Genomic DNA, 22,214 nt, shown 5'->3' with positions numbered 1-22,214 from the left:
GTGATCTATTTTCACTACAAAATATTTGGCTTAATTCATTAACCACTTAAGCCTCTGAAGATTTTACCCCCTTCCTGACCAGGGGCCTATTTTGCGATTCGGCACTGTGTGACTTTACGGACAATTGCACGGGCCTGCGACACTGTACCTAAACTAATTTGACGTCCTTTTTTTCCCACAAACAGAGCTTTCTTTTGGTGGTATTTGATCACCTGTGCAATTTTTTGATCATGCGCTATAAACAAAAAAAGAGCGTCAATTTTCCAAAAATAAAATTTTTCACATTTTTTTATATGAAATTCCCAAAAAAAATCAAAGAAATCAAAATTTAACATTTTAGGCCAATTTGTTTTATGCTACATATGTTTGGTAAAAAAAAATCACAAAAAGCGTATTTTGATTGGTTTGCGCAAAAGTTATTGCATTTACTAAGGGAAAGATTTTTGTAATTTATTTTTTTTTTTAACGAGTAATGGCGGCGCTCTGCGTTTTTTTTTTTTGCGAGACTGCGACATTGCTCCGGACAGATCGGACCCTTGACTGACATTTTTGACACTTTTGGGGTTACCAGTGACATTACTACAGTAATCAGTGCTATACATATGCACTGTTACTGTAATAATTACACTGGCAGGGAAGGAGTTAACTTTATTTGAGAAAAGGAGGGGTTAAGTGTGTCCCTAGGGGCGTGCTTCTAACTGTGATTGGATGTGGCTTGAGGTGTAAGAACAGAGATCAACGGTCCTACATAGCAGAACCGTATGATCTCAATTCTTACACAGGGGAGAATGACAGTCGGCTGTGTTTACATTAGCCGCCTGCCTTTCTCCCGCTGTAACGGACAATCGCGCGGGGGGGGGGGTCCGTGAGCGAGCCTCCAGCAGCGCGCGCTCGCTCCCTAGAGCCTCATAGGCTAGCGACGTAGATCTACGTGACTTTGCCTGTGAGGGGCTGACTGCCGACGTAAATAGTCGTTAGGCAGTCGGCAAGTGGTTAAAGTAACATTTGTACCTTAGTCATTCTATTCAGTAATGAAAGCTGAAAGTAGCCATAGAATAACCTTCTTTATTCTTTAAGAACAATTACTTTTTGCGACCCCTGTGTAAGTGATGTAGTGAATGTTTGCATTTATTATGCTTTTTCTATAGTAAAAACCTTTTGAAATTCAAAATAATGACCCTTATGGCAAATAACACAAGAGGGCAGAATTTTCAATATGAAACTAAGATCAAGAACAGGGGGACATGACCTCAAAATTACAGGTGGAAAGTTCAAAACTAATCTTAGAAAGTATTATTTTACTAAAAGGGTAGTTTTCGCTTGAAATGGCTTTCCAGAAGAGGTAGTGAGTCCACCAACAGTAAATGGCTTCAAACGTGTCTGAGACAACATAGATCTATACAAAATAATTGATAAATACAAAAACATGTATAAATAAAAAAACTTGATGAACCACATGGTCTTTGTTCTCAGAAACATAGAAAGGTGATGTCAGAAAAAAACAGAATCTAGAGCAGTCATGCATGACAACCAATCAGTTTCTATTTTCATTTTCAAAGCTTAAATGAAGCATGCCAAAGATAGAAGCTGATTGCTTGCCATGCACAGTTGCTCCAGTTTTGATCAATTTCCCCGTTGTCCAGTTTTGATTAAAATGTATTATTATTTGAATGTCCAGTGTATGTGCTAAAGTCATATAATGACACAGTGTAGGGCCCAGTTACTTTGGAACTCCATGAAATATAAAATGCTCACCTTGGCAGGTAGTTGAATCATGTAAGTACACTCACAGAAAAGGGAGTGAAAACAAGTGAGCGCTTTGTCTTTGTTATACAATAGCAGTGTGCAATCAATAGCATGCCATTGCTCACCTCCATTTCTCAGTAGAGCTCATGCAGAGAGCTGTTGGCAGCAATAGGGGCCCTCTACAGACTACCTGGCAGGGCCCCCCCAAGAAAATATTAAAGATATATTTAGCTAAAATTACAACAAAATCACTATTCGCATACACAAATATAACATAACTCACACAATTCCTGCTAAATCTAAAAAAAAAACTATGTTAAATAAAAAAGATGAGATGAGAAAAATATACAGGCTGGGCATTAGGAGCTCAGTGATCAGAGAGACAAAGAGAGAGAGAAACAAAGTTACAATTTACAAATAAACTCCTGAGCAGAGATAAGTGCTGGGGGGGGGGGCACACAAGGGAGGGGGATTAGTGAGGGACAACTGTCTTTCTCAACAGATAAAATCTGATAGCAGGGAGAGAGATGGAGATCAGATTCAGGCGCTGGAGGAAGATTTCTGTATTTGTTGTCCATCACTAATCCCCCTCTCTGTGTGGGCCCCCTTGTGTGCTCTGGCCCCCTACAAGAGGGCTGGTGGTCCCCCCCTATCAGCGGCCCTGGGAACAAAAAAACCCATAAATTGGGACAGAGGAGAAGCTGTTGGACATTAATCTGAGAAATAAAAATGAGATTTACTACAGTCAATTAGCATTTCAACGTTTGGATATTTCAACATGAATCTATAGACCAGAATGTAAAGTGTAACGATAAAACTTTCTTTTTTTTTAATGGTTTTGGACAGAATGGAGAGAGGGGTTAGAACCCCTGTCAGTTCTTATTGATGTCTGTGCAACCATTAAGGATATTTACCCGCTCTATTTTTCCTGTTTACCATTGTCATCAAAAGTGAAAGTAAAAGCAATTACCAAAATTTGATTATCCCCAGAACAGTAAGAGGGGAGATTTTCAAATGATGACACTAGTTCTGGTGACCTTGTGGGGGGGGGGGGGGGCAGGCGCAAGGAATTGCCTTAATTTGCAGAGATTTCCTCTCAATTCCTGTTTTGGCTATGGAACAGGAGGTGGAGGTAAATCGATCCCATGGGACAAAGATGGCAAAAAAAAAACAGGTGTAAAACCCTCCCTTACGCTATCCAAAATCGAAAATAAAAAGTTTTGCCTCAAGTTCTACTGTATTTTTTCATTGTTCATTGGAACCACTTCCTTAATATGCTGTATATATTTTCTGTTTTATCTGCTAAAGATTTGTAGTTGTGTGCCAGTCTTCTGCTTTACACTCATTTTCTGCACTGCAGCACTAGATGGGTAACATTCATAGTTCCTGATTAAGCAGTTAATCTTTGTGGTTAAGCATTGCAGCTTCTTATGTCTCCGCTCTGTTTCCAGCTTTGTCATTGGACAGTGAAAATATAGCAATACTTGTGTCCCCAAAGCAGGAAGCTCACAAAGCAGTTTTTCTGGCACGTAGAAGATTGACTGAATGAACTTGAAAATCCTATATATAGAAAGTAAAGTTGTAGATATGTATTTATTTTTACCCTTTAGTTCCCTTTTTAATTTCCTATTCCCATAATTCCTCTTCTACAAAGCTGAAATTTGGATATGAGTGAGTGCTTGTGGACTCTATAAGGTACCAGTATAGTCATCAACCCTTGGTACTGATAGCTAGTAGGGAGATGTTTAAGGAGCTTGCAGCAGTAAGGCAGCACAGGGTGACGACCCTCTTTCTTAGTCCAGAAAGTAAGCAGACACAATTGTGTGAACAGAATTATTTTGGTAAAACCGTTCATGTATGCATTTCAACCTCCTATACAATTTGGCCTGCTTAACAGAACCCTTGCTATTTTTTATTTTTTTTTATTTTTGTGTTCAATACAATAATTTTGCAGCGCAGTATAGGAAGTCTGTTTTCATTGGGAGGTGTTTGCAGTGATGCATGGTCAAAAACGCGGGCCAAAACGCAAGACACACAGCACTTGCATTTTTGATGTGGGCCCATTGAAGTCTATTGGACCAAAAACATAAAACATTGCGGGCAAAGAAGTCCCAGATCCTTTCTAAAAAAAACGCACCCGCAGGAATCACATTTATGTGAATGTTACTCATAGGAAATCTTGTTAAATGGCGTGTAACCTGTAACATGTTACATGTTACACCCTGAACATGGGTGTAACATGTTACAAAAGGTGAACTTATAATTTAAAGCCTAAGGCTACCTATAAAAATGACAAATTAGGCTCCATGTACACGGGACGTTGTTAAAAGTCCCTTTGAATGCTGGAATTTTTAGGACGTTTGAAACGTCCGTTCGGTCGCGTTTGTACTCGCGTTTAGCGGGCGTTTAGCGGCGTTTGCGGGCGTTTGCGTTTAGAAGCGTTCCTAGAGGTCAAAAAAATTATTCCCCTTTAAAATGGAAAAACGCGAACGCTAAACGCGGGTCATCGCGTTCAGACGCGTTCGGACGCGTTTAGACGCGTTCGGACGCGTTTGTGCGTTTGAAACGCCGGGAAACACACGTTCGAACGCAAATAATTGCGTTCTAAAAAAAGTCCCTGAACGCAACTGCCTGCAAATGACTGTAAACGACCTGGTGTACATGGACAGATAAGATAAAATGTAGATGGGTTCAGGGGCTTCTGAAAAAAACGCCCAACTGCTCCTAAACGGCCATTTCCAGCGTCCCGTGTACATGGAGCCTTACTCATTACTTTCAGTGTGATGCATCCCTTGTGCTTCTGTCTTCTAGTTTAGTTGAAATCTTCCTTCCTCTCATGCCCCCAACCCAACCCCCCGCCACCATAATCTTCCGGTGCGGTGGGTGGGTTAATAGAACAAAGGAGCTGTCAAAGGCACTCCTAAAGAATGAATGAAATGTAACCGATAAATGGAGGATGGGCAGGCGATTGGAAGGTCTACTCCCTTCACTCATGGATCATGTTTTATTCATATAAGCTGTAGTACTGACCTCTATGAATGAGGAAGGTAGGTAGAATGGGCGGGCATAGTCAGGCATTCCTAATGAAAGCCTGTGGCAGTGCCTCAGTTTTAATAACCCCCGCTGCATCGGAAGATTACAGGGGGGTGAGGGCATTGGCGGACAAAAGATTTCTACTGAAATAGAAGATAGAAGCACAAGGAACACATCACACTAGACAGTAGGTAATGTCTCCTTGTGCTTATTTTGTGTTTTATACTTGTAGGTAAAATTTAGGCTTTTATATTTTTTTAAATATTTTTCAGACCATTAACTTTGACCTCACTTTTTGCATACTTCTTCCTGGTCAGTGACAGAGCAGAAGTGTTTTCAGAAGATGATTGTCTTATTCCTCTAATGAAAAGCTCCCTTTTAGTAAAAGCTATTTAATCTTCCATTGTGTGTTAGTTGTGGTAAGAAACTGACCATTGGAGAAAACCTGTGGAAACACAATCTGTGCACTTATGATGGCTTTACACAGTTATCAGGTCACAAATTTGTGTGCTTATCGTGATTCTGTCATGAGAATCATGCAGGCTGTCGTTGCAGAATGCGTTGGCTGATCCTTTGAATTCAGTTATTTTCAAGCGGGTGAGCTGGATTAAGTCATTTACATGCTTGTCCTGAGTCAATGACTCCAAAGTACTTAAGACAGTTGGGCAAGAAGAAGTTTCTTCAGGAATCCAGCGAAGGCAGCTGTCAGTAGTGATTTAAAAAGGGACATTTTCACAAGGAAAGTAAGAAGGTTAAGGCCAGCCATACGTGGACAAATTTCTTTCTTGCAATTACGGGTTGTAGGCAGGGCCGCTGATAGGGGGGGCCCGAGCACACAGGGGGGCCCACACAGAGAGGGGGATTAGTTATGGACAACAAATACAGAAATCTTCCTCCTGCACCTGAATCTGATCTGTCCCTCTCCCTGCAAAATAGTGATTTTGTTGTAATTTTAGCTAAATATATCTTTAATATTTTCTTGGGGGGGGGGGGGGCCCTGCCAGGTAGTCTGTACGGGGCCCCATGATTTCTAACAGCAGCCCTGGTTGTAGGAGCAAAATTTACTTGATTCACCCATCAAGACAGTGTGGATGCGGGAATTCCTTCTACTGAACCATTGTCTTCTGCTTGCGGGGGGGGAGGGAAAGCTGTCCCTGCCCCATGAGAAGACAGTGATAGTCAGTGACCATAGCAGCCGCTAGCAATAATCACAGGTAAAACCCTGCATGCGGTTTGTACCCAAGTCGATCGATCAATTAACTTGGTACATTCAGCCTGCCCATACAGGGTTTAAACCTTGGTCTGTTCAGCAGGATTCAAACAATGTACTCATTTGCCATAGGTAGATTTCACTAGAGATAATGTTATGGCAGGACTGTTTCAAGATTGCCAGCCAAAGGGATCCTTAAGGGCTGGTGGGTATATAAAATAAATCTTTTATGAGCAGATTATAATAAAGGATTGAGGAAATGTATGATGATGGATTTAGGTGAGAATTTAGGTCTGCTGTAATTAAGCGCATAGAAATCACTAAACAGATTGTCCTGGTGTGTGTGGTTTTTACGGACTAGAACTATGCATTATTTCTTAGGTATAAGTTGATCAGATTAAATATTACCATCCTGCAATTCAGTCACATTTTAGAAAAATCTTCAAAAAGCTTATAGTTTCTATTTTATAGTGAACCTGTGACTAAGGTTTGTAGATAAAATTGAGTAAATGATTAAATATTGCATTGCAAGTGAAGTCTACCTTCAGTAAACAAAAAAAAGCACATCAAAATGTTTAGTAGAATAGGAGAAAAATGTCACATGGCCCATCCATTACCTTGCACCTGTTAGGTTAGAAAAGCCACCTATCAAAACAAAGCACCTGTAGGTATGCAAAGGGGTGCGAGGGGCATAACCAACAAAGAAAAGTCAATATTTGCATAAAACCTAAGCTGCTTCTACCATATATCTGGGTTTACTGATCCTTTTAATTATGCTTCTACTGAAGGTTTTTGTTATTGTATGGTCATTTGTGGGTCAAATGTACTTTAAACAAATGTTTTCCTTTGTATTGTAGTTGAGGAACATTTAAATGTATTTTCTTTATCTTTAAAACACTGTTTAGCAGACAATGCTTGATGTGTGCAAGGCATTCACATAACATTGTGGGAGGATCTGGTAAACTGTGAGCATTGATAGAATTATGGAGCCTTGAGGTAAAATCTTCATTGTCGATCATACTTGATGGACGATAACTGAAGGAAACTGTGATTCCCATACCAATCAGTTGGCTTTTTTTGTCACTTTGTTTTCCAATCAAACTAAGCCTCTGGTTGCTTTCTATGGACAATAGCTTCACTTTTCTCAGTTTGAATTCATTATTCATATTTACCAAATAAGACTTGTGCTGTGTCTGTCTGCATGCTACAGTGACCTCACTCCATTAGTCAATTAATCCAATGTTCCTTAATGAATTGGAGTAAGCCTTTGCATCCTGCAGCTCTCCCGCTGTCACTCTGTCATGGCAGCTGTTGGCTGCGTAGCTGCAGTTCATGTCAGATTAATGTTAAATGTTTTTGAATAACTGTCACCTTCACCATCTTGTCTTAATACTGTCCACTTTGTATGGGATTTTTATGTTCCTGTAATAATCACAGCAGGTGTCCTATTTGAGGAGTGCAGGCATGATTTTGTGTTTTGTTTTGTTAGGGTCGGGTAATCTTCAAAGGACATTGAGTCAGCGTAACACTCTTACATACCAAAGAAATAATTATGCTCTCAACACTGCAGCTACCTATGCAGAGCCTTACAGATCAATGCCGTACCGGGTATCTGAAAGCAGCTACAACAGGATGCCACATGGGGCCCCGGCTGAAGATGGAACAACAAGGTCACCATCTATTGACAGCATCCAGAAAGATCCCAGGTAAGTAGATGGCATGGGTGTGTCAGCCATAAATTCTGTGGATAATAAGGGCCAGGCTTCATATTGATGTTTTGCCCTTGATTTAGCAAAAGTGTTCTAAAGATTGCTTTACCTGTATATTTTTGATGGGATGGACTTATTTTGCACTTTTTCATGACAAAGTTTTTCAGTGGAACAACACTACTAACTATAAAAATTCTAATTTGAGAATTGAATGTGAGTGCAGTTGGGAAACAGAGGACCCACGCTGTAGTTGTGTTCAGTTGCGGTTTACTTCTGCTTCCTTTGATGTGTACCTGGAAGCTGCAGACTCCTGATATACATAGGAGAATAATTTGTTATGTAGGCATGATCTGATCACCCCTTTTGCAATTACGACAGCAGACCGCTCCATAGACAGAAATATTCTGCTCAGCCAGTTGTTACTGTATACATCAATAGAGGGGAGAGTGGGGAGGACAGATGCTGCTTCCAACACATATACTGTATGTACGGAAACAATGGAGCTGGGGGAGACATGTTTACCTACCTTCCCAGTTGATGTTCTACCAAAGTAGCAGCCAGCTGCTTTTCTCACAGGCATGAGTGACAGTTTCTGTAAGAAAAGGACAGTTACATGACAGTTTTGCCATGTTTATGGGCAACTTCAAACTTACACTGCCCCATCCCCTCATATCTCATTATCCCACATTTGACTATTCTCTTCAGCCCTTTGGTCTTTTTTTGGGCTATAAGCCTAAAAAGTTCTGAAAGAAAAATGCTGCTTATGTCACTGAATACGAAGTGAGCACACAGCTACCAGGTAAAAGGAAGTGTTAGCTGCGCATGGGAACAGTAGCATTTGCACTGACATTTCTTAATTGAATCTTGCACTGATATACACACGATTACATATTTCTAGCAAACCTTTGCATTAAATTGAGATTTGTTGGTTCACATATATTACAATACATGTTCAAGCTGGTCACCTGCGTCAAAACAATCCTGCTCTATCCAGTCCATACTCTAATCTGCAAAATGCCAAATACTTGCTTATAGCATACTTAAGTGGGCATAAACCAATCAGCAATAACTTTGACCACTGACAAGTTAAGTGAATAGCAAGGATTATCTCGGTACAATGGCATCTGAAAGTCGGTGGGATATATTAGGCAGCAAGTATATTGAAAACCATCCTGCGCTTATTCCAGTGAACTCCTCAGAGGAGATTGTAGTGGACAATGACTTCAACGATGCAGCCCTCCTCAGAATGGGTGATCCACATACTGAAAGAGCTCTGAGGAAGAGGGGGGGTCTGTCCCCCAAAACACATAGGCTTTTCCACCGTTTGGCATTAGATGAGATACCCTTCTCACCTGCTGGAGCTGTTCTTTTGATAAGCTTGATTTTATCTCCATTTTCTGAGTATGACACTGTTCTGTGTGTTTAATAAATGGTTTTGGTGGTAATGCACTAGGCGTTTGCTCCCTCTTGTGCTTGTTTTTGCAGCATTAGCAAGTAAGGCAGCAAGTATACATGTTATACCTGAAGTTGATGGGCATATAAAATGTGCATCACAGTTTTTGTATGGGGCTGCATAACTGCAGACTGGCCAGGGTGCATATGCTGACCCATGTCCACAGCCAAACGAACCTGCAGAAGAGGGCATGTGAGCATCAGAACTGGACCAAGGAGCAATGGAGGAACGTGGCCTGGTCCGATGAATCACGTTTTCTTTTACGCCATGTAGATGGCTGGATGCATGTGCGTCACTTACCTGGGGAAGAGATGGCAACGGGATACAGTGTCGGAAGAAGGCAAGCCAGCGGAGGCAGTGTGAAGCTTTGGGGAATACTCTGCTTGGAAACTTTTACTGTGCCATTCAACTGCATGTTACTTTGACACATGCCACCTGCCTAAACATTATTGCTGATGAAGTACACCCTTTCATGGAAATCAGAATACCTTTAAGTGACTGTATCTAACTGGCTATAGTCACTGTTCTGCCTAGAATTTTCCACCCAACTTTGATTTTTAAATGGAAGTTTGTCAAACTTACTCTGAATGGTCTAAAGTTATTAGTGGTGTACCCCAAGGTTCAGTGTTGGGACCCTTGCTTTTTAATATCTTTATAATTGATATAGGGTCTGGGATTAAAAGTACAATTTCAGTCTTTGCAGATGACACCAAGCTTTGCAGTGGAATAACTTCTTTGCAGGATGTCTCCAACTTACAATCTGACCTCAATGCACTGTTTCATTGGGCAACTATGTGGCAAATGAGGTTTAATGTTGATAAATGTAAAGTTATGCACTTGGGGGCTAAGAATATGCATGCATCATACATACTAGGTGGAGTAGAACTGAGGGAATCCATAGCAGAGAAGGATCTGGGTGTTCTGGTAGATCATAAGCTTAATAATAGCATGCAATGCCAAGCTGCTGTTTCCAAAGCAAGCAAAGTCCTTTCTTGTATTAACAGAGGCATGGACTCCAGAGAGAGAGAGATAATTTTGCCCCTGTACAAATCATTAGTAAGACCTTATCTGGAATATGCAGTTCAGTTTTGGGCACCTTTTCTTAAAAAGGATATTAGGGAACTGGAAAAAGTGCAGAGAAGGGCAACCAAACTGATAAGAGGCATGGAGGAGCTCAGCTATGAGAAAAGATTAGAGGAAGTGAATTTATTCTCTCTTGAGAAGAGGAAATTAAGGGGGGATATGATCAACATGTATAAATACATAAGGGGTCCATATAGTGAACTTGGGTTTGAGTTGTTCACTTTAAGGTCAACACAGAGGACAAGGGGGCACTCTTTACGTCTAGAGGATTTCGCCTCCAAATACGGAAAGGTTACTTCACCATAAGAGCTGTAAAAATGTGGAATAGACTCCCTCCAGAGGTGGTTCTGGCTAGCTCACTAGATTGCTTTAAAAAAGGCCTGGATTCTTTCCTAGGTGTACATAATAAAAATGGGTATTAACATTTTTTTTTTTAGGTAAAGTTGATCCAGGGAATATCCGATTGCCTCTCGGGGGATCAGGAAGGAATTTTTTTTTCCCTGCTGTAGCAAATTGGATCATGCTTGGCTTGGGTTTATTTTCGCCTTCGTTTGGATCAACAGCGGGTATAGGATTGTGTATATGGGATTGTATGGTAGGGTTTTCAATACTGTTTTGTTTTTTTTTTGTTTATGGTTGAACCGGATGGGCTTGTGTCTTTTTTCAACCTGACTAACTATGTAAGCTAGGTTGTGCCTACAGGGCCACACTCGGCTCAGAATTTTAGGTGATTCCTGCTTAGTATGCTGACAGATAATTCCAGCTGTATATGGCCAGCATAATTGCTTAACTACTGCCGAGTTAAGATATCCGCTACAGAGGGAGTGCATAATTCATAAATGTGTGTTTTTCTGTAATAAATATGGCCCCTCCTGAGAGAAATGAGTGCTGTCATTGCTGACATCCTTTTTAAAATGCTAACCTAATAGTTGTATCTGGCATCAGTATTATTTGCATTTTTGACCTGGTACAAGTATGCTTTAAGGGAAGTCATAACATCTGATTTCCATTCTTTTACCAGTTCGGTGACGCGCAGTGAAACCACTGTAACTAGAGAATCATCATGACAGCCAGGCAACTGGAATTTTCTGAAAAAGAGGTCCCCAATGGCAGCCCTTCTAATTTATCACAATACAGGTTTCCTTAGATGGCTCAAAGCCTAGTGCCAATCTCCTCAGAAATCCTCCCTCTTGTCATGCATGTTCTATAAATAAATATGACACCGTTCTACATTATGAGTGTACGATAAAGTATTTTATATGCTGTACTTGTTGGTTTACCTGAGCTGGTATGATTGTTTGGCACTAGCATTTGTTACTTTCTTAGGAAAAGCTTGGTAGTTTCCCGAAAGGTGCTGTGATGTTTTCATTTCATGTTCCAGCAAGGCTCTGGCGTATTGTCAGGTAACATACTAGAGTTCAAAACCTTTTACTTTAATTTTTTTTTTTTTTTTTATAATGTCTCAATGTTGCTTTACAATGTACTGTAATTTTGTCTAGTATTTTATCAGGTTTCCTGACAGAAGGGAAATCAGTCAGTGTAATAAGAAAAGACAGAAAACTGAGTAGAAGCAGAAAATAGGAAGTGTTCGCATTGTGTATATAGTGTTAGAAAGTTTATTTTATTTTTTTTAAAAGTAGAGAGAGTTTATTTTATTTAGTTATTTGTTCAATAACTTTATTTTACAAATTAGCATTAGATCACTAGTGTTTCTATGACATTTTTTTTGGACAGCATGTTGGGCTTTGTTTAACCACTTAAGCCCCGGAAGATTTTACCCCCATTCCAACCAGGGGGTATTTTGCGATTCGGCACTGCGTGACTTTAACGGACAATTGCGCGGTCGTGCTACGCTGTACCTAAACGAATTTGGCGTCCTTTTTTCCCACAAACAGAGCTTTCTTTTGGTGGTATTTGATCACCTGTGCGATTTTTGATCACGCGCTATAAACAAAAAAAGAGCGTCAATTTTGCAAAAATAGCAATATTTTTCACATTTTTTTATATGAAATTCCCCCCCAAAAAAAAAAGTAAAAATCAAAATTTTTTAACATTTTCGGCCAATTTATTTTATGCTACCTATGTTTGGTAAAAAAAATCGCAAAAAGCGTATTTTGATTGGTTTGCGCAAAAGTTATCGCGTTTACTAACAAAGGGAAAGATTTTTGTCATTTTTGTTGTTTTTTTTTTTAACGCGTAATGGCGGCGATCTGCGATTTTTTTTTTTTTTGCGGTACTGCGACATTGCGGCGGACAGATCGGACCCTTGACTGACATTTTTGACACTTTTGGGGTTACCAGTGACATTTCTACAGTAATCAGTGCTATATATATGCACTGTTACTGTAAAAATACACTGGTAGTGAAGGGGTTAACTTTATTTGGGAGGGAGGGGCTGTGTGTGTCCCTAGGGGCATGCTTTCTACTGTGATTGGCTGTGGCTTGAGCTGTAAGGACACTGATCAACGGATCTACATAGTAGATCCATGTGATCAGTGTCTTTACAGCGAGGAGAATGACAGGTGGCTTGTTTACACAAGCTGCCTGACATTCTCCTTCTCCCCCGCCGATCGCCGAGTGGCCGGCGGACATCGGGTCCGCTGGTCACACGCGCGGGGGGGTCCGTGACCACGCGGGAGCGCGCCTCCGGCGGCGCGCGCTCGCTCCCTAGACCCTCGCAAGCAACGTAGCCCTACGTTAGTTTGCCTGTGAGGGGCTGACCGCCGACGTAGATAGTCGTGCGGCGGTTGGCAAGTGGTTAATAAGAAAGCCCAGCACTGACTGTTTGCTTATTAACAGACTGTAAGAATTAATCTGTTAAGTGGTTGCCTTCGTTGCTAGTACAGAGGGGGGCATGTTTTAGGTTTATTGCTAGCAAAAGCTTCAGAGACACTTTACTAAGCTTGAAGCTGCTGCATCAAGTGCTAAATATCAATATTTATTTAAAATATTTACCTGATAAAAAAGAAATTCAATATTTCTTTAGGCTACATTCACACCTGAGCGTAGCGTTTTTCGCGCGTTTTTTACCGCGATTTTTGCGGCGTTTTTTTACCGCGATTTATACCGCGATTTTTGTGCAGGCGTTTTTAGATTGAATAGAGATCAATGGAAAACGCCTGTAATCTGCCCAAAAAGAAGCTCATGTACTTTTTTGAGCGTTGGGCGTTTTGTATACAGCGTCAAAACGCTCAGATGTGAACAGGGGCCATTGAAATGAATAGGATTTGTCTTGTTGGGCGTTTTGAGAGCTGATCCTAGAGCAGAAAAACGCCCCAAAAACGCCCCAAAACGCCTACATGTGAACGGAGCCTTAATGTAATACTGAATGTAAGAAGTAAAACATGGATACAAAACACAATGTGTCCCCTTTAGGCAATATTTTACACCAGCGCTTTTTGTTTAGCTTTTGTAAATGCAGGAGAAGTTCTCAGACAGCTTAGGTTAGGTTCATACTAGCCTGCAGAGCATTTTACCATGCAGGTTAGTGTTAGCAATGGCAGGGAGTGGTGTGACACACATTTCAGCCTATTGTACCCTAGCTGTGACCTGCATTTATCTGGTTCAGAACACAGGAGGTCACCATTGACAGTGTGAATAAGCCTTTTTACTTCTCAAATCACTTTCTCATTTACATGTTGAGCCGCATTTAGAGTTTCCACTGGGATCGTGGACACACTGCGTTTTCTCTAAACACAGGTAAACTTACCACACCTAAATGCAGCTAAACGCTTAGTGTGAATGGCACCATTGAACAATCATTACATTTACAGTATTTGTGTTTAGAAAATGTCCTCTAAATGCATATAAGCGCAATTTTGACCCTGCCAGTATGAACAAGGCATTACGGATATTCCATATACAGTCAGGTCCATAAATATTGGGACATGGACACAATTCTAATCTTTTTAGCTCTATACACCACCACAATGGATTTCAGATGAAACAAACAAGATGTGCTTTAACTGCAGACTTTCAGCTTTAATTTGAGGGTATTTACATCCAAATCAGGTGAAAGGTTTAGGAATTACAACAGTTTGTATATGGCCTCCCACTTTTAAGGGACCAAAAGTAATGGGACAATTGGCTGCTCAGCTGTTCCATGGCCAGGTGTGTGTTATTCCCTCATTATCCCATTTACAAGGAGCAGATAAAAGTTCCAGAGTTCATTTCGAATGTGCTATTTGCATTTGGAATCTGTTGCTGTCAACTCTCAATATGAGATCCAAAGAGCTGTCACTATCAGTGAAGCAAGCCATCATTAGGCTGACAAAAACAAAACAAACCCATCAGAGAGATAGCAAAAACATCATCTGTGGCCAAATCAACTGTTTGAAACATTCATAAAAAGAAAGAACGCACCGGTGAGCTCAGCAACACCAAAAGACCCTGAAGACCACAGAAAACTGTGGTGGATGACCGAAGAATTCTTTCCCTGGTGAAGAAAACACCCTTCACAACAGTTGGCCAGATCAAGAACACTCTCCAGGAGGTAGGTGTATGTGTGTCAAAGTCAACAATCAAGAGAAGACTTCACCAGAGTGAATACAGAGGGTTCACCACAAGATCTAAACCATTGGTGAGCCTCAAAAACAGGAAGGCCAGATTAGAGTTTGCCAAACAACATCTAAAAAATCCTTCATAGTTCAGGAAATACCATCCTATGGACAGATGAGACCAAGATCAACTTGTACCAGAGTGATGGGAAGAGAAGAATATGGAGAAGGAAAGGAACTGCTCATGGCCCAAAGCGCACCACCTCATCAGTGAAGCATGGTGGTGGTAGTGTCATGGCGTGGGCATGAATGGCTGCCAATGGAACTGGTTTTCTTGTATTTATTGATGATGCGACTGCTGACAAAAGCAGCAGGATGAATTCTGTAGTGTTTCGGGCAATATTATCTGCTCATATTCAGCCAAATGCTTCAGAACTCATTGGACGGCGCTTCACAGAGCAGATGGACAATGACCCAAAGCATACTGCGAAAGCAACCAAAGAGTTTTTTAAGGGAAAGAAGTGGAATGTTATACAATGGCCAAGTCAATCACCTGACCTGAATCCGATTGAGCATTCATTTCACTTGCTGAAGACAAAACTGAAAGGAAAATGCCCCAATAACAAGCAGGAACTGAAGACAGTTGCAGTAGAGGCCTGGCAGAGCATCACCAGGGATGAAACCCAGCGTCTGGGGATGTCTATGCGTTCCAGACTTCAGGCTGTGATTGACTGCAAAGTATTTGCAACCAAGTATTAAAAAGTGAAAGTTTGATTTATGATTGTTAATCTGTCCCATTACTTTTGGTCCCTAAAAAAGTAGGAGGCACATATACAAACTGTTTTAATTCCTACACCGTTCACCTGATTTGGATGTAAATACCCTCAAATTAAAGTTGAAAGTCTGCAGTTAAAGCACGTCTTGTTTGTTTCATTTCAAATCCATTGTGGTGGTGTATAGAGCCAAAAAGATTAGAATTGTGTCCATTTCCCAATATTTATGGACCTGACTGTAATTATAGGGTCTTTGTTGGTGTCATTGAGGTGTGATCTTCCTTTTGTCACCAGAGGTTATTAGAGCTTAGATGTCCAGACCAAATTTAGCAAATGTGTTTGAGTTGGTTAACTTGACAATGCAGCTGACCATACCATGATTGAAATTCTGCTGGTTCAGTAGGGACTGGCGAAATCTCATTTAGTGTGTGGCTGCCCCTCCAGTTCTACTTCTGTCAAAGGGACATACTGGAGAAATGTTGACTTATCATCAGCTACAGCCAATGATCAATGTGTTATTACAGTGTTGAGTCCTGCTGTCCGAATACAATGTCCCTGCGAAGGAGGTTTCTATCATTTTATCTTTTTTGTGTTGCTGGTATCTGATTTTTTTTTTTTTTTCAAAAACTAACAGTCAATGACTTGCCTAATTCTATGACCAATTTGCCTTCCTTCATAATGTTTACATTTTATAAAGACATAGAAGGTAATATATTGTAAATAATACACTGTTAAAAAAAAAATATATATATATATATATATATATTTATATTTTGAATGTTTTTTTTGGGGGGGTTCACCATTCTTTTAATCCACATATTACGAAGCATCATACATTAAGATTATCAATAGTTTAAATACAATTCTTTTCATTTGAACGCCTTTTGGTGGTGTTTTCTTGTTTATATTGACCTGACCATTTTTTTTTTTGCTTATTTAATAACAATCCAAAACTGCTGCCAGCCTGAAGTCATGTTGCATACTGTTCTTTGTCCTTTGTGAGTACTCCTGGGATAATGTGATTAGCACCATATTGATTTTTGATATTCACTGCATGGGAGTTGTCCTATGGCACCTGATAGTGCTGTAAATTTTGTGCAAGGAGATCATTTATTTCTCTTGTTTAGTGTTGTGTGATGCTTTGTGATTGGATTTGCTTTGTAAGCTTACATTGTAATGTGTTTTTTGAAAGACGTGCTTTGTCAGCTAAATAGTATCCCTCTGTAATATACAGCAAAGTGTTCAGGCTGGTAGCAAAGGCTTTACTGTCAGGAAAAACTCAATGTACAATGCCTCTTGTATAAAAGCTTCAACCAGTTAAGCTGGTTCAGCAGGATCAGGACAAATTTTGATCTGTCTATGGGCAGTCTGATTGTACTGAAATTGACCCATCAATGGATTTCAGTAAAATCAGCCCGTTGGGTTTTTTCACTTGATAACTGCCGGCGGCTAAAGCAGCCAGCAATGATCATTGTATTGTGCCAGTGGGGAAGGATCCCAGCCAGCAGAACACGCTGGCGCTATGGGAGGGATTCCCCCATCAACACTGTGTTAATTGGGGAATCGAGCAATTTTCCATCCTTCAACCAAAGTTGAAGGAAAGAAAATTGCATAATGTATCGCCTGCCTTAGATTCTAATCCTCTTTCCAGTGCACATTAGAAAATTAAAGGGGTTGTAAGGTCAGAAGGTTTTTTTATCTTAATGCATTCTATACATTAAGATAAAAAGCCTTCTGTGTGCAGCAGCCCTTGTCAGCCCCCCTAATACTTACCTGAGCCCCCTCTCTCTATCAAGCAATGTCAATGAGTGCCTCAGCTGTCCGGGACTCTCTCTCCTGATTGGCTGAGACACAGCATCGGCGCCATTGGCTCCCAACTTAGTCTATCAGGAGAGAGAGGGGATGGGGCAGAACAGCAGCTCTGTGTCTGAATAGACACGCACAGCTGCAGATCGGCTCAGGTGCCCCCATAGCAAACTGCTTGATGTGAGGGCACTCAACAGGAGGGAGGAGCCAGGGACCCGAGATGAGGAGGATCGGGAGTGCTCTGTGCAAAACCAATAGACAGAGCAGGTAAGTAAAATATAATTATTTTAATAGAAAAAAACAATAAAATTTACAATCAATTCAAAGCCAACCTCTAATTGGTTACTGCACTAATGTTCAATTTTCAATCATTAACCACTTGAGCTCTCAAACCTGTGGACCAGGGCAATCTTTACATTTCAGTCATGAGCCTAATAATTCAGCGATTACTGTTGTTTGATATAACAAAGTAAAGGAGGCAATACGATATGCAATTTTCTTTCCCTCAACACAGTCAATGTTGTTGGGAAAATCCCTCCCGCAAAGCTATTGTATTCTGCCTCTGGGGAGTGCAGGGAGCCTTCCCCACCAGCAGAATACAATGATCGCTGATGGCTGCTATAGTCCCCAGCAGTGATCGGGCCAAAAAACCCCACAGGCTGATTATACTAAACTTGATCGATGGATCAACTTCAGTACAACCTGCCTGCCCGTGTACGTAAAGAAAATTATCCGGTTCCTGCTGAACTGGCCGAGTTTCGGTCCGTCTAAGGTCAGGCGTGATACATTTTAGTGTTTTTTCAGTATGAGCAATGAATGAAAGTTTACCATAGAGAATACTGCAGGCCACATGGTCCCCGGCAGCCTCTATGACCTTCAGAGGCCAGGCGCAACGTTATGACGTCACATCCAGCCTCGGCAACTGTAAAGCCTGCAGTTTTTTTTAGCAGGAAATGCTAAGATCGTGTGGTTTTTTTTTTTTTTAATCTGTCTTTCCAATTTTAAAGCATGATATGTTGGGTATCTATTTACTCAGCGTAACATCTAACACATTATAGAAGAAATTGGGCTAACTTTAGTGTGGCGTGTTTTTTTTTTTTTTTTTTCTCCATTAAACTTTTTTTTTTCCCCCCCAAGAAAAGCGTTTAAAAATTGCTGCACAAATACTATGTGACCTAAAAAAGTTGCAACAACCGCCATTCTAATCCCTAGGGTAGTGATGGCAAACCTTGGCATCTCAGATGTTTTGGAACTACATTTCCCATGTATTTCCCATTGCTCATGCACTCTGCAGTGTAGTTGAGCATCATGGGAAATTTAATTCCAAAATACCTGGGGTGCCAAAGTTTGCCATCACTGCCCTAGGATCTCTGCTAAAAAAAAATATAACGTTTGGGACATCTGAGTAATTTTCGAGTAAAAAAAAAAAAAAAATGATTTTTACATGTAGGAGAGGAGTGCCAGAATTGGCCCAGGATGAAAGTGGTTAATAACATTCAATTACAATATGACTTGTGTCGCAATCGTATAAACTTATATTTTTTCTTTATTTCCTATTTTTTTCCCCCATGAAAGTGGAGTTACCTTTTAACTATTAATCTTAAAAAATTGGAATAAAAAAATTAGCTGAAAAAAAATATTGGGAGGATGAGGATATAATTAGGGCTTATTAGGGTTAACAAAGGGGAAAGGCTGCCATAGACAACTCAAATTTAAGCCAATTTCGCACCACCTGTCTTCAAATAAAAGGCAATTTCTCAATTGACTTTTGTCCAAGGAGACAAGTTGGAAAATTATCAGCCAAACAGTAACTGCGTCCAATCAGAAGAAGCTGTCAGGTATTCTGAGAGTTGTAGGTTCCAGCTGTAGGAATACAGTAGCCAGCAGGAGAAACTCCTTTTTCCCCTCTGTTTAGTGTGGATAGAGTAATCTGTTAGATTTAGCCTCTTGGCTGAATGTGAGAAATCTAAATGTGTATGGCCAGCTTTTCTAAGTAGTTAAATGGGAAAAAGTTTTTCCTCTTAACTTGCAGTGTTCCTTGTGGTTTCACATGCAGATCAAAGGTCACCTATTTGATCTTGTATGATTGAGCAAAAAAGGTTAGTGAAGCAATAATAAAATTGCCTCATTGCATATCTTCAGAAGATCTGCTTCTGTGTTAATAAAACAAGTTTTGGTTATTTCTGGTAAGAGTCGGTTCACACTGGGGCGGCACGACTCTGTGCTACTTCGGGGGCGACTTGTGTATTCCGATGCACCACGACTTCGGAGCGACTTGCATGGACTTCACATAATGGAAGTCTATGCAAGTCACTCCGAGGTCGCCCCGAAGTAGTACAGGACCCTTTTTCTAAGTCGGAGCGACTTGTGTCGCTCCTATTAGAACGGGTCCTGTAGCAGTCAATGGACTGCGAGGGAGCGCGACTTGTCAGGCTGACAAGCCACTTGACAAGTCGCGCTAGTGTGAATCGAGTCTAAATGTCACTGGAGAGCTGCAGGGGAGGAGCAGGGGCTGGGTGTACTATGCCCAGAATGTTAAGGTGTGTTTCTTTTGGGTGTGTGTGGCATGCCCAATGTCTTTAAGTGGGTAATGGGGACATATGCCATGTTATTGGGAACTAGACACATTGCACACCAGAGTCCTAACTTTGTTATCTGAAGCCTTGGGCCTGAATTGATTCAAATCCACGTAATTGTTTAGTACAGGACACAGGGGCAGTAGCACACTTCAGGAAGAATTGCATCAAGATAGTGTCAGGTAAAGAAACCAACTTTGGCCCAGATTATGGAAACTATTAAAAATGGTTAGTCCTCCTTAACCACACATATGGGTGCTTTGTGAGTGGATTTCTCTCTCCTGAAGGAGGATATCCGGAGGATGTCCACAAGCTTTGACAGTGTCCAAAGTCGAACAGCGCATTAGCTCAGTGGAGGATGATCTTTTCCCTATACCAGCCTCAATAAGAGACATACAGGCAGAGTAACAGGTATATACTGTAAGACAGAAATCACATTTTTTTTCGCAAGCTACTACCTATAGGAAATCATGTCTAAAGGGATGCAGACCCTGCAATTTTCCTCATTAGACCCCTGCAGCTGCAGCAGTGGGTTGATAATTATGAAACCACTCCCATTAGATTCAGAACATGGGCACGCTGAAACAAAAAGGGATTTCTTCAGGATAACAAAAGGTAGGAATCTGCAACAAAGTTTATTAAAATCCTTGCAATGTACATAGATCACCCAAAGAGGAAGGTTTTTTTCTCAACAAAAGTGGAGTTACTCTTTGAATAACCAGTAATTTGAAAGTTTCGATCATCTTTGTCGTGCTGAACAGTCATAAAGTAACCAATTTAAAAGCACAGTATTAGATAACAAATAAGCCATTTACATAGGAGTAAATTTGTCAAGAATATGATCTGTTTCTAGTCTCTTAGAATGTTTGCTAAATTGTACCGGCACGTAGCTAATGACAGTTTTTCCATATTAAAATACCTTTTCGAGTGATCACAACCTTTATCATACATGCCTGGTTAGTCATGGGGATTCCACAAACATAACATTTCTAGCTAGTGCTAATGCTTTAATTATCAAGAACCAACCATCATTTTCTTTTGATCTTATGCTAGCTAGATGGACAGTCTGATGCAGTGTTGCCGATAATTTAATATTGAGGGATCCATCCAGATTGTGGGCTTGGTTGGAAGGGAAAGTAAAGTTAATTTTGCAATATACAGTATCTCACAGAGTATACCCCTTACATTTTTGTAAACATTTTATTAGATCTTTTCATGTGACAGCACTGAAGAAATGACACTTTGCTACAAAGTGTATAGTAGAGAGTGTACAGCTTGTATAACCGTGTAAATTTTCTGTCCCCTCAAAATAACTCAACACACAGCCATTAATGTCTACACTGCTAGCAACAAAAGTGAGTACACCCCTAAGTAAAAATGTCCAAATTGGGCCCAAAGTGTCAATATTTTGTGTGGCCACCATTATTTTCCAGCATTGCCTTAACCCTCTTGACCAGAGGTTCACAGGTTGCCACTGGAGTCCTCTTCCACTCCTCCGTGACGACATCACGAAGCTGGTGGATGTTGGAGACCTTGCGCTCCTCCACCTTCCGTTTTGAGGATGCTCCCTAGATGCTTAATAGGGTTTAGGTCTGGAGACATGCTGGGCCAGTCCCTCGCTTCTTTAGCAAGGCATTGGTTGTCTTGGAGGTGTCTTTGAGGTCATTATCATGTTGGAATACTGCCCTGCGGCCCAGTCTCCGAAGGGAGGGGGTATCATGTTCTGTTTCAGTACATGCTGGTATTCATGGTTCCCTCAATGAAAGGTAGCTCCCCAGTGCTGGCAGCACTCATGCAGCCCCAGACCATGACACTCCCACCACCATGCTTGACTGTAGGCAAGACACACTTGTCTTTGTACTCCTCACCTGGTTCTCGCCACACACGCTTGACACCATCTAAACCAAATAGGTTTATCTTGGTCTCATCAGACCACAGGACATGGTTCCAGTAATCCATGTCCTTAGTCTGCTTGTCTTCAGCAAACTGTTTGCGGGCTTTCTTGTGCATTATCTTTAGAAGAGGCTTCCTTCTGGGACGACAGCCAAGCAGACCAATTTGATGCAGTGTGCGGCGTATGGTCTGAGCACTGACAGGCTGACCCCCCCCCCCCTTCAACCTCTGCAGCAATGCTGGCACCACTCATACATCTATTTCCCAAAGACAGGCTCTGGATATGACACTGAGCATGTGCACTTCATTGGTTGACCATGGCGAGGCCTGTTCTTAGTGGATCCTGGCCTGCAGCTCAGTTTCAGGGTCTTGGCAATTTTCTTATAGCCTGGGCCATCTTTATGTAGAGCAACAATTCTTTTTTCTCTTACGTCCT

The 22,214-nt window shown here is 41.0% G+C and overlaps 1 protein-coding gene across 5 annotated transcripts in view; it reads left to right on the top strand.

Annotated features, from left to right (window-relative positions):
• PKP4 (plakophilin 4) overlaps positions 1-22,214 on the top strand; it is a 585,731-nt gene that overhangs the window by 451,934 nt on the left and 111,583 nt on the right. For 3 of the 5 annotated variants that reach the window (XM_082260328.1, XM_082260326.1, XM_082260324.1), the window contains one exon: positions 7,479-7,695. In XM_082260328.1, coding sequence (XP_082116454.1) covers positions 7,479-7,695 — 217 coding nt within the window. The remainder of the gene's footprint in view (positions 1-7,478; positions 7,696-22,214) is intronic. The other 2 variants (XM_082260327.1, XM_082260325.1) reach the window with 1 other exon arrangement.

This window comes from Pelophylax lessonae (assembly GCF_965119305.1).
Source record: "Pelophylax lessonae genome assembly, chromosome: 6".
Lineage (NCBI taxonomy): Eukaryota > Metazoa > Chordata > Amphibia > Anura > Ranidae > Pelophylax > Pelophylax lessonae.
This window is presented reverse-complemented; position numbering and strand designations above follow the sequence as displayed.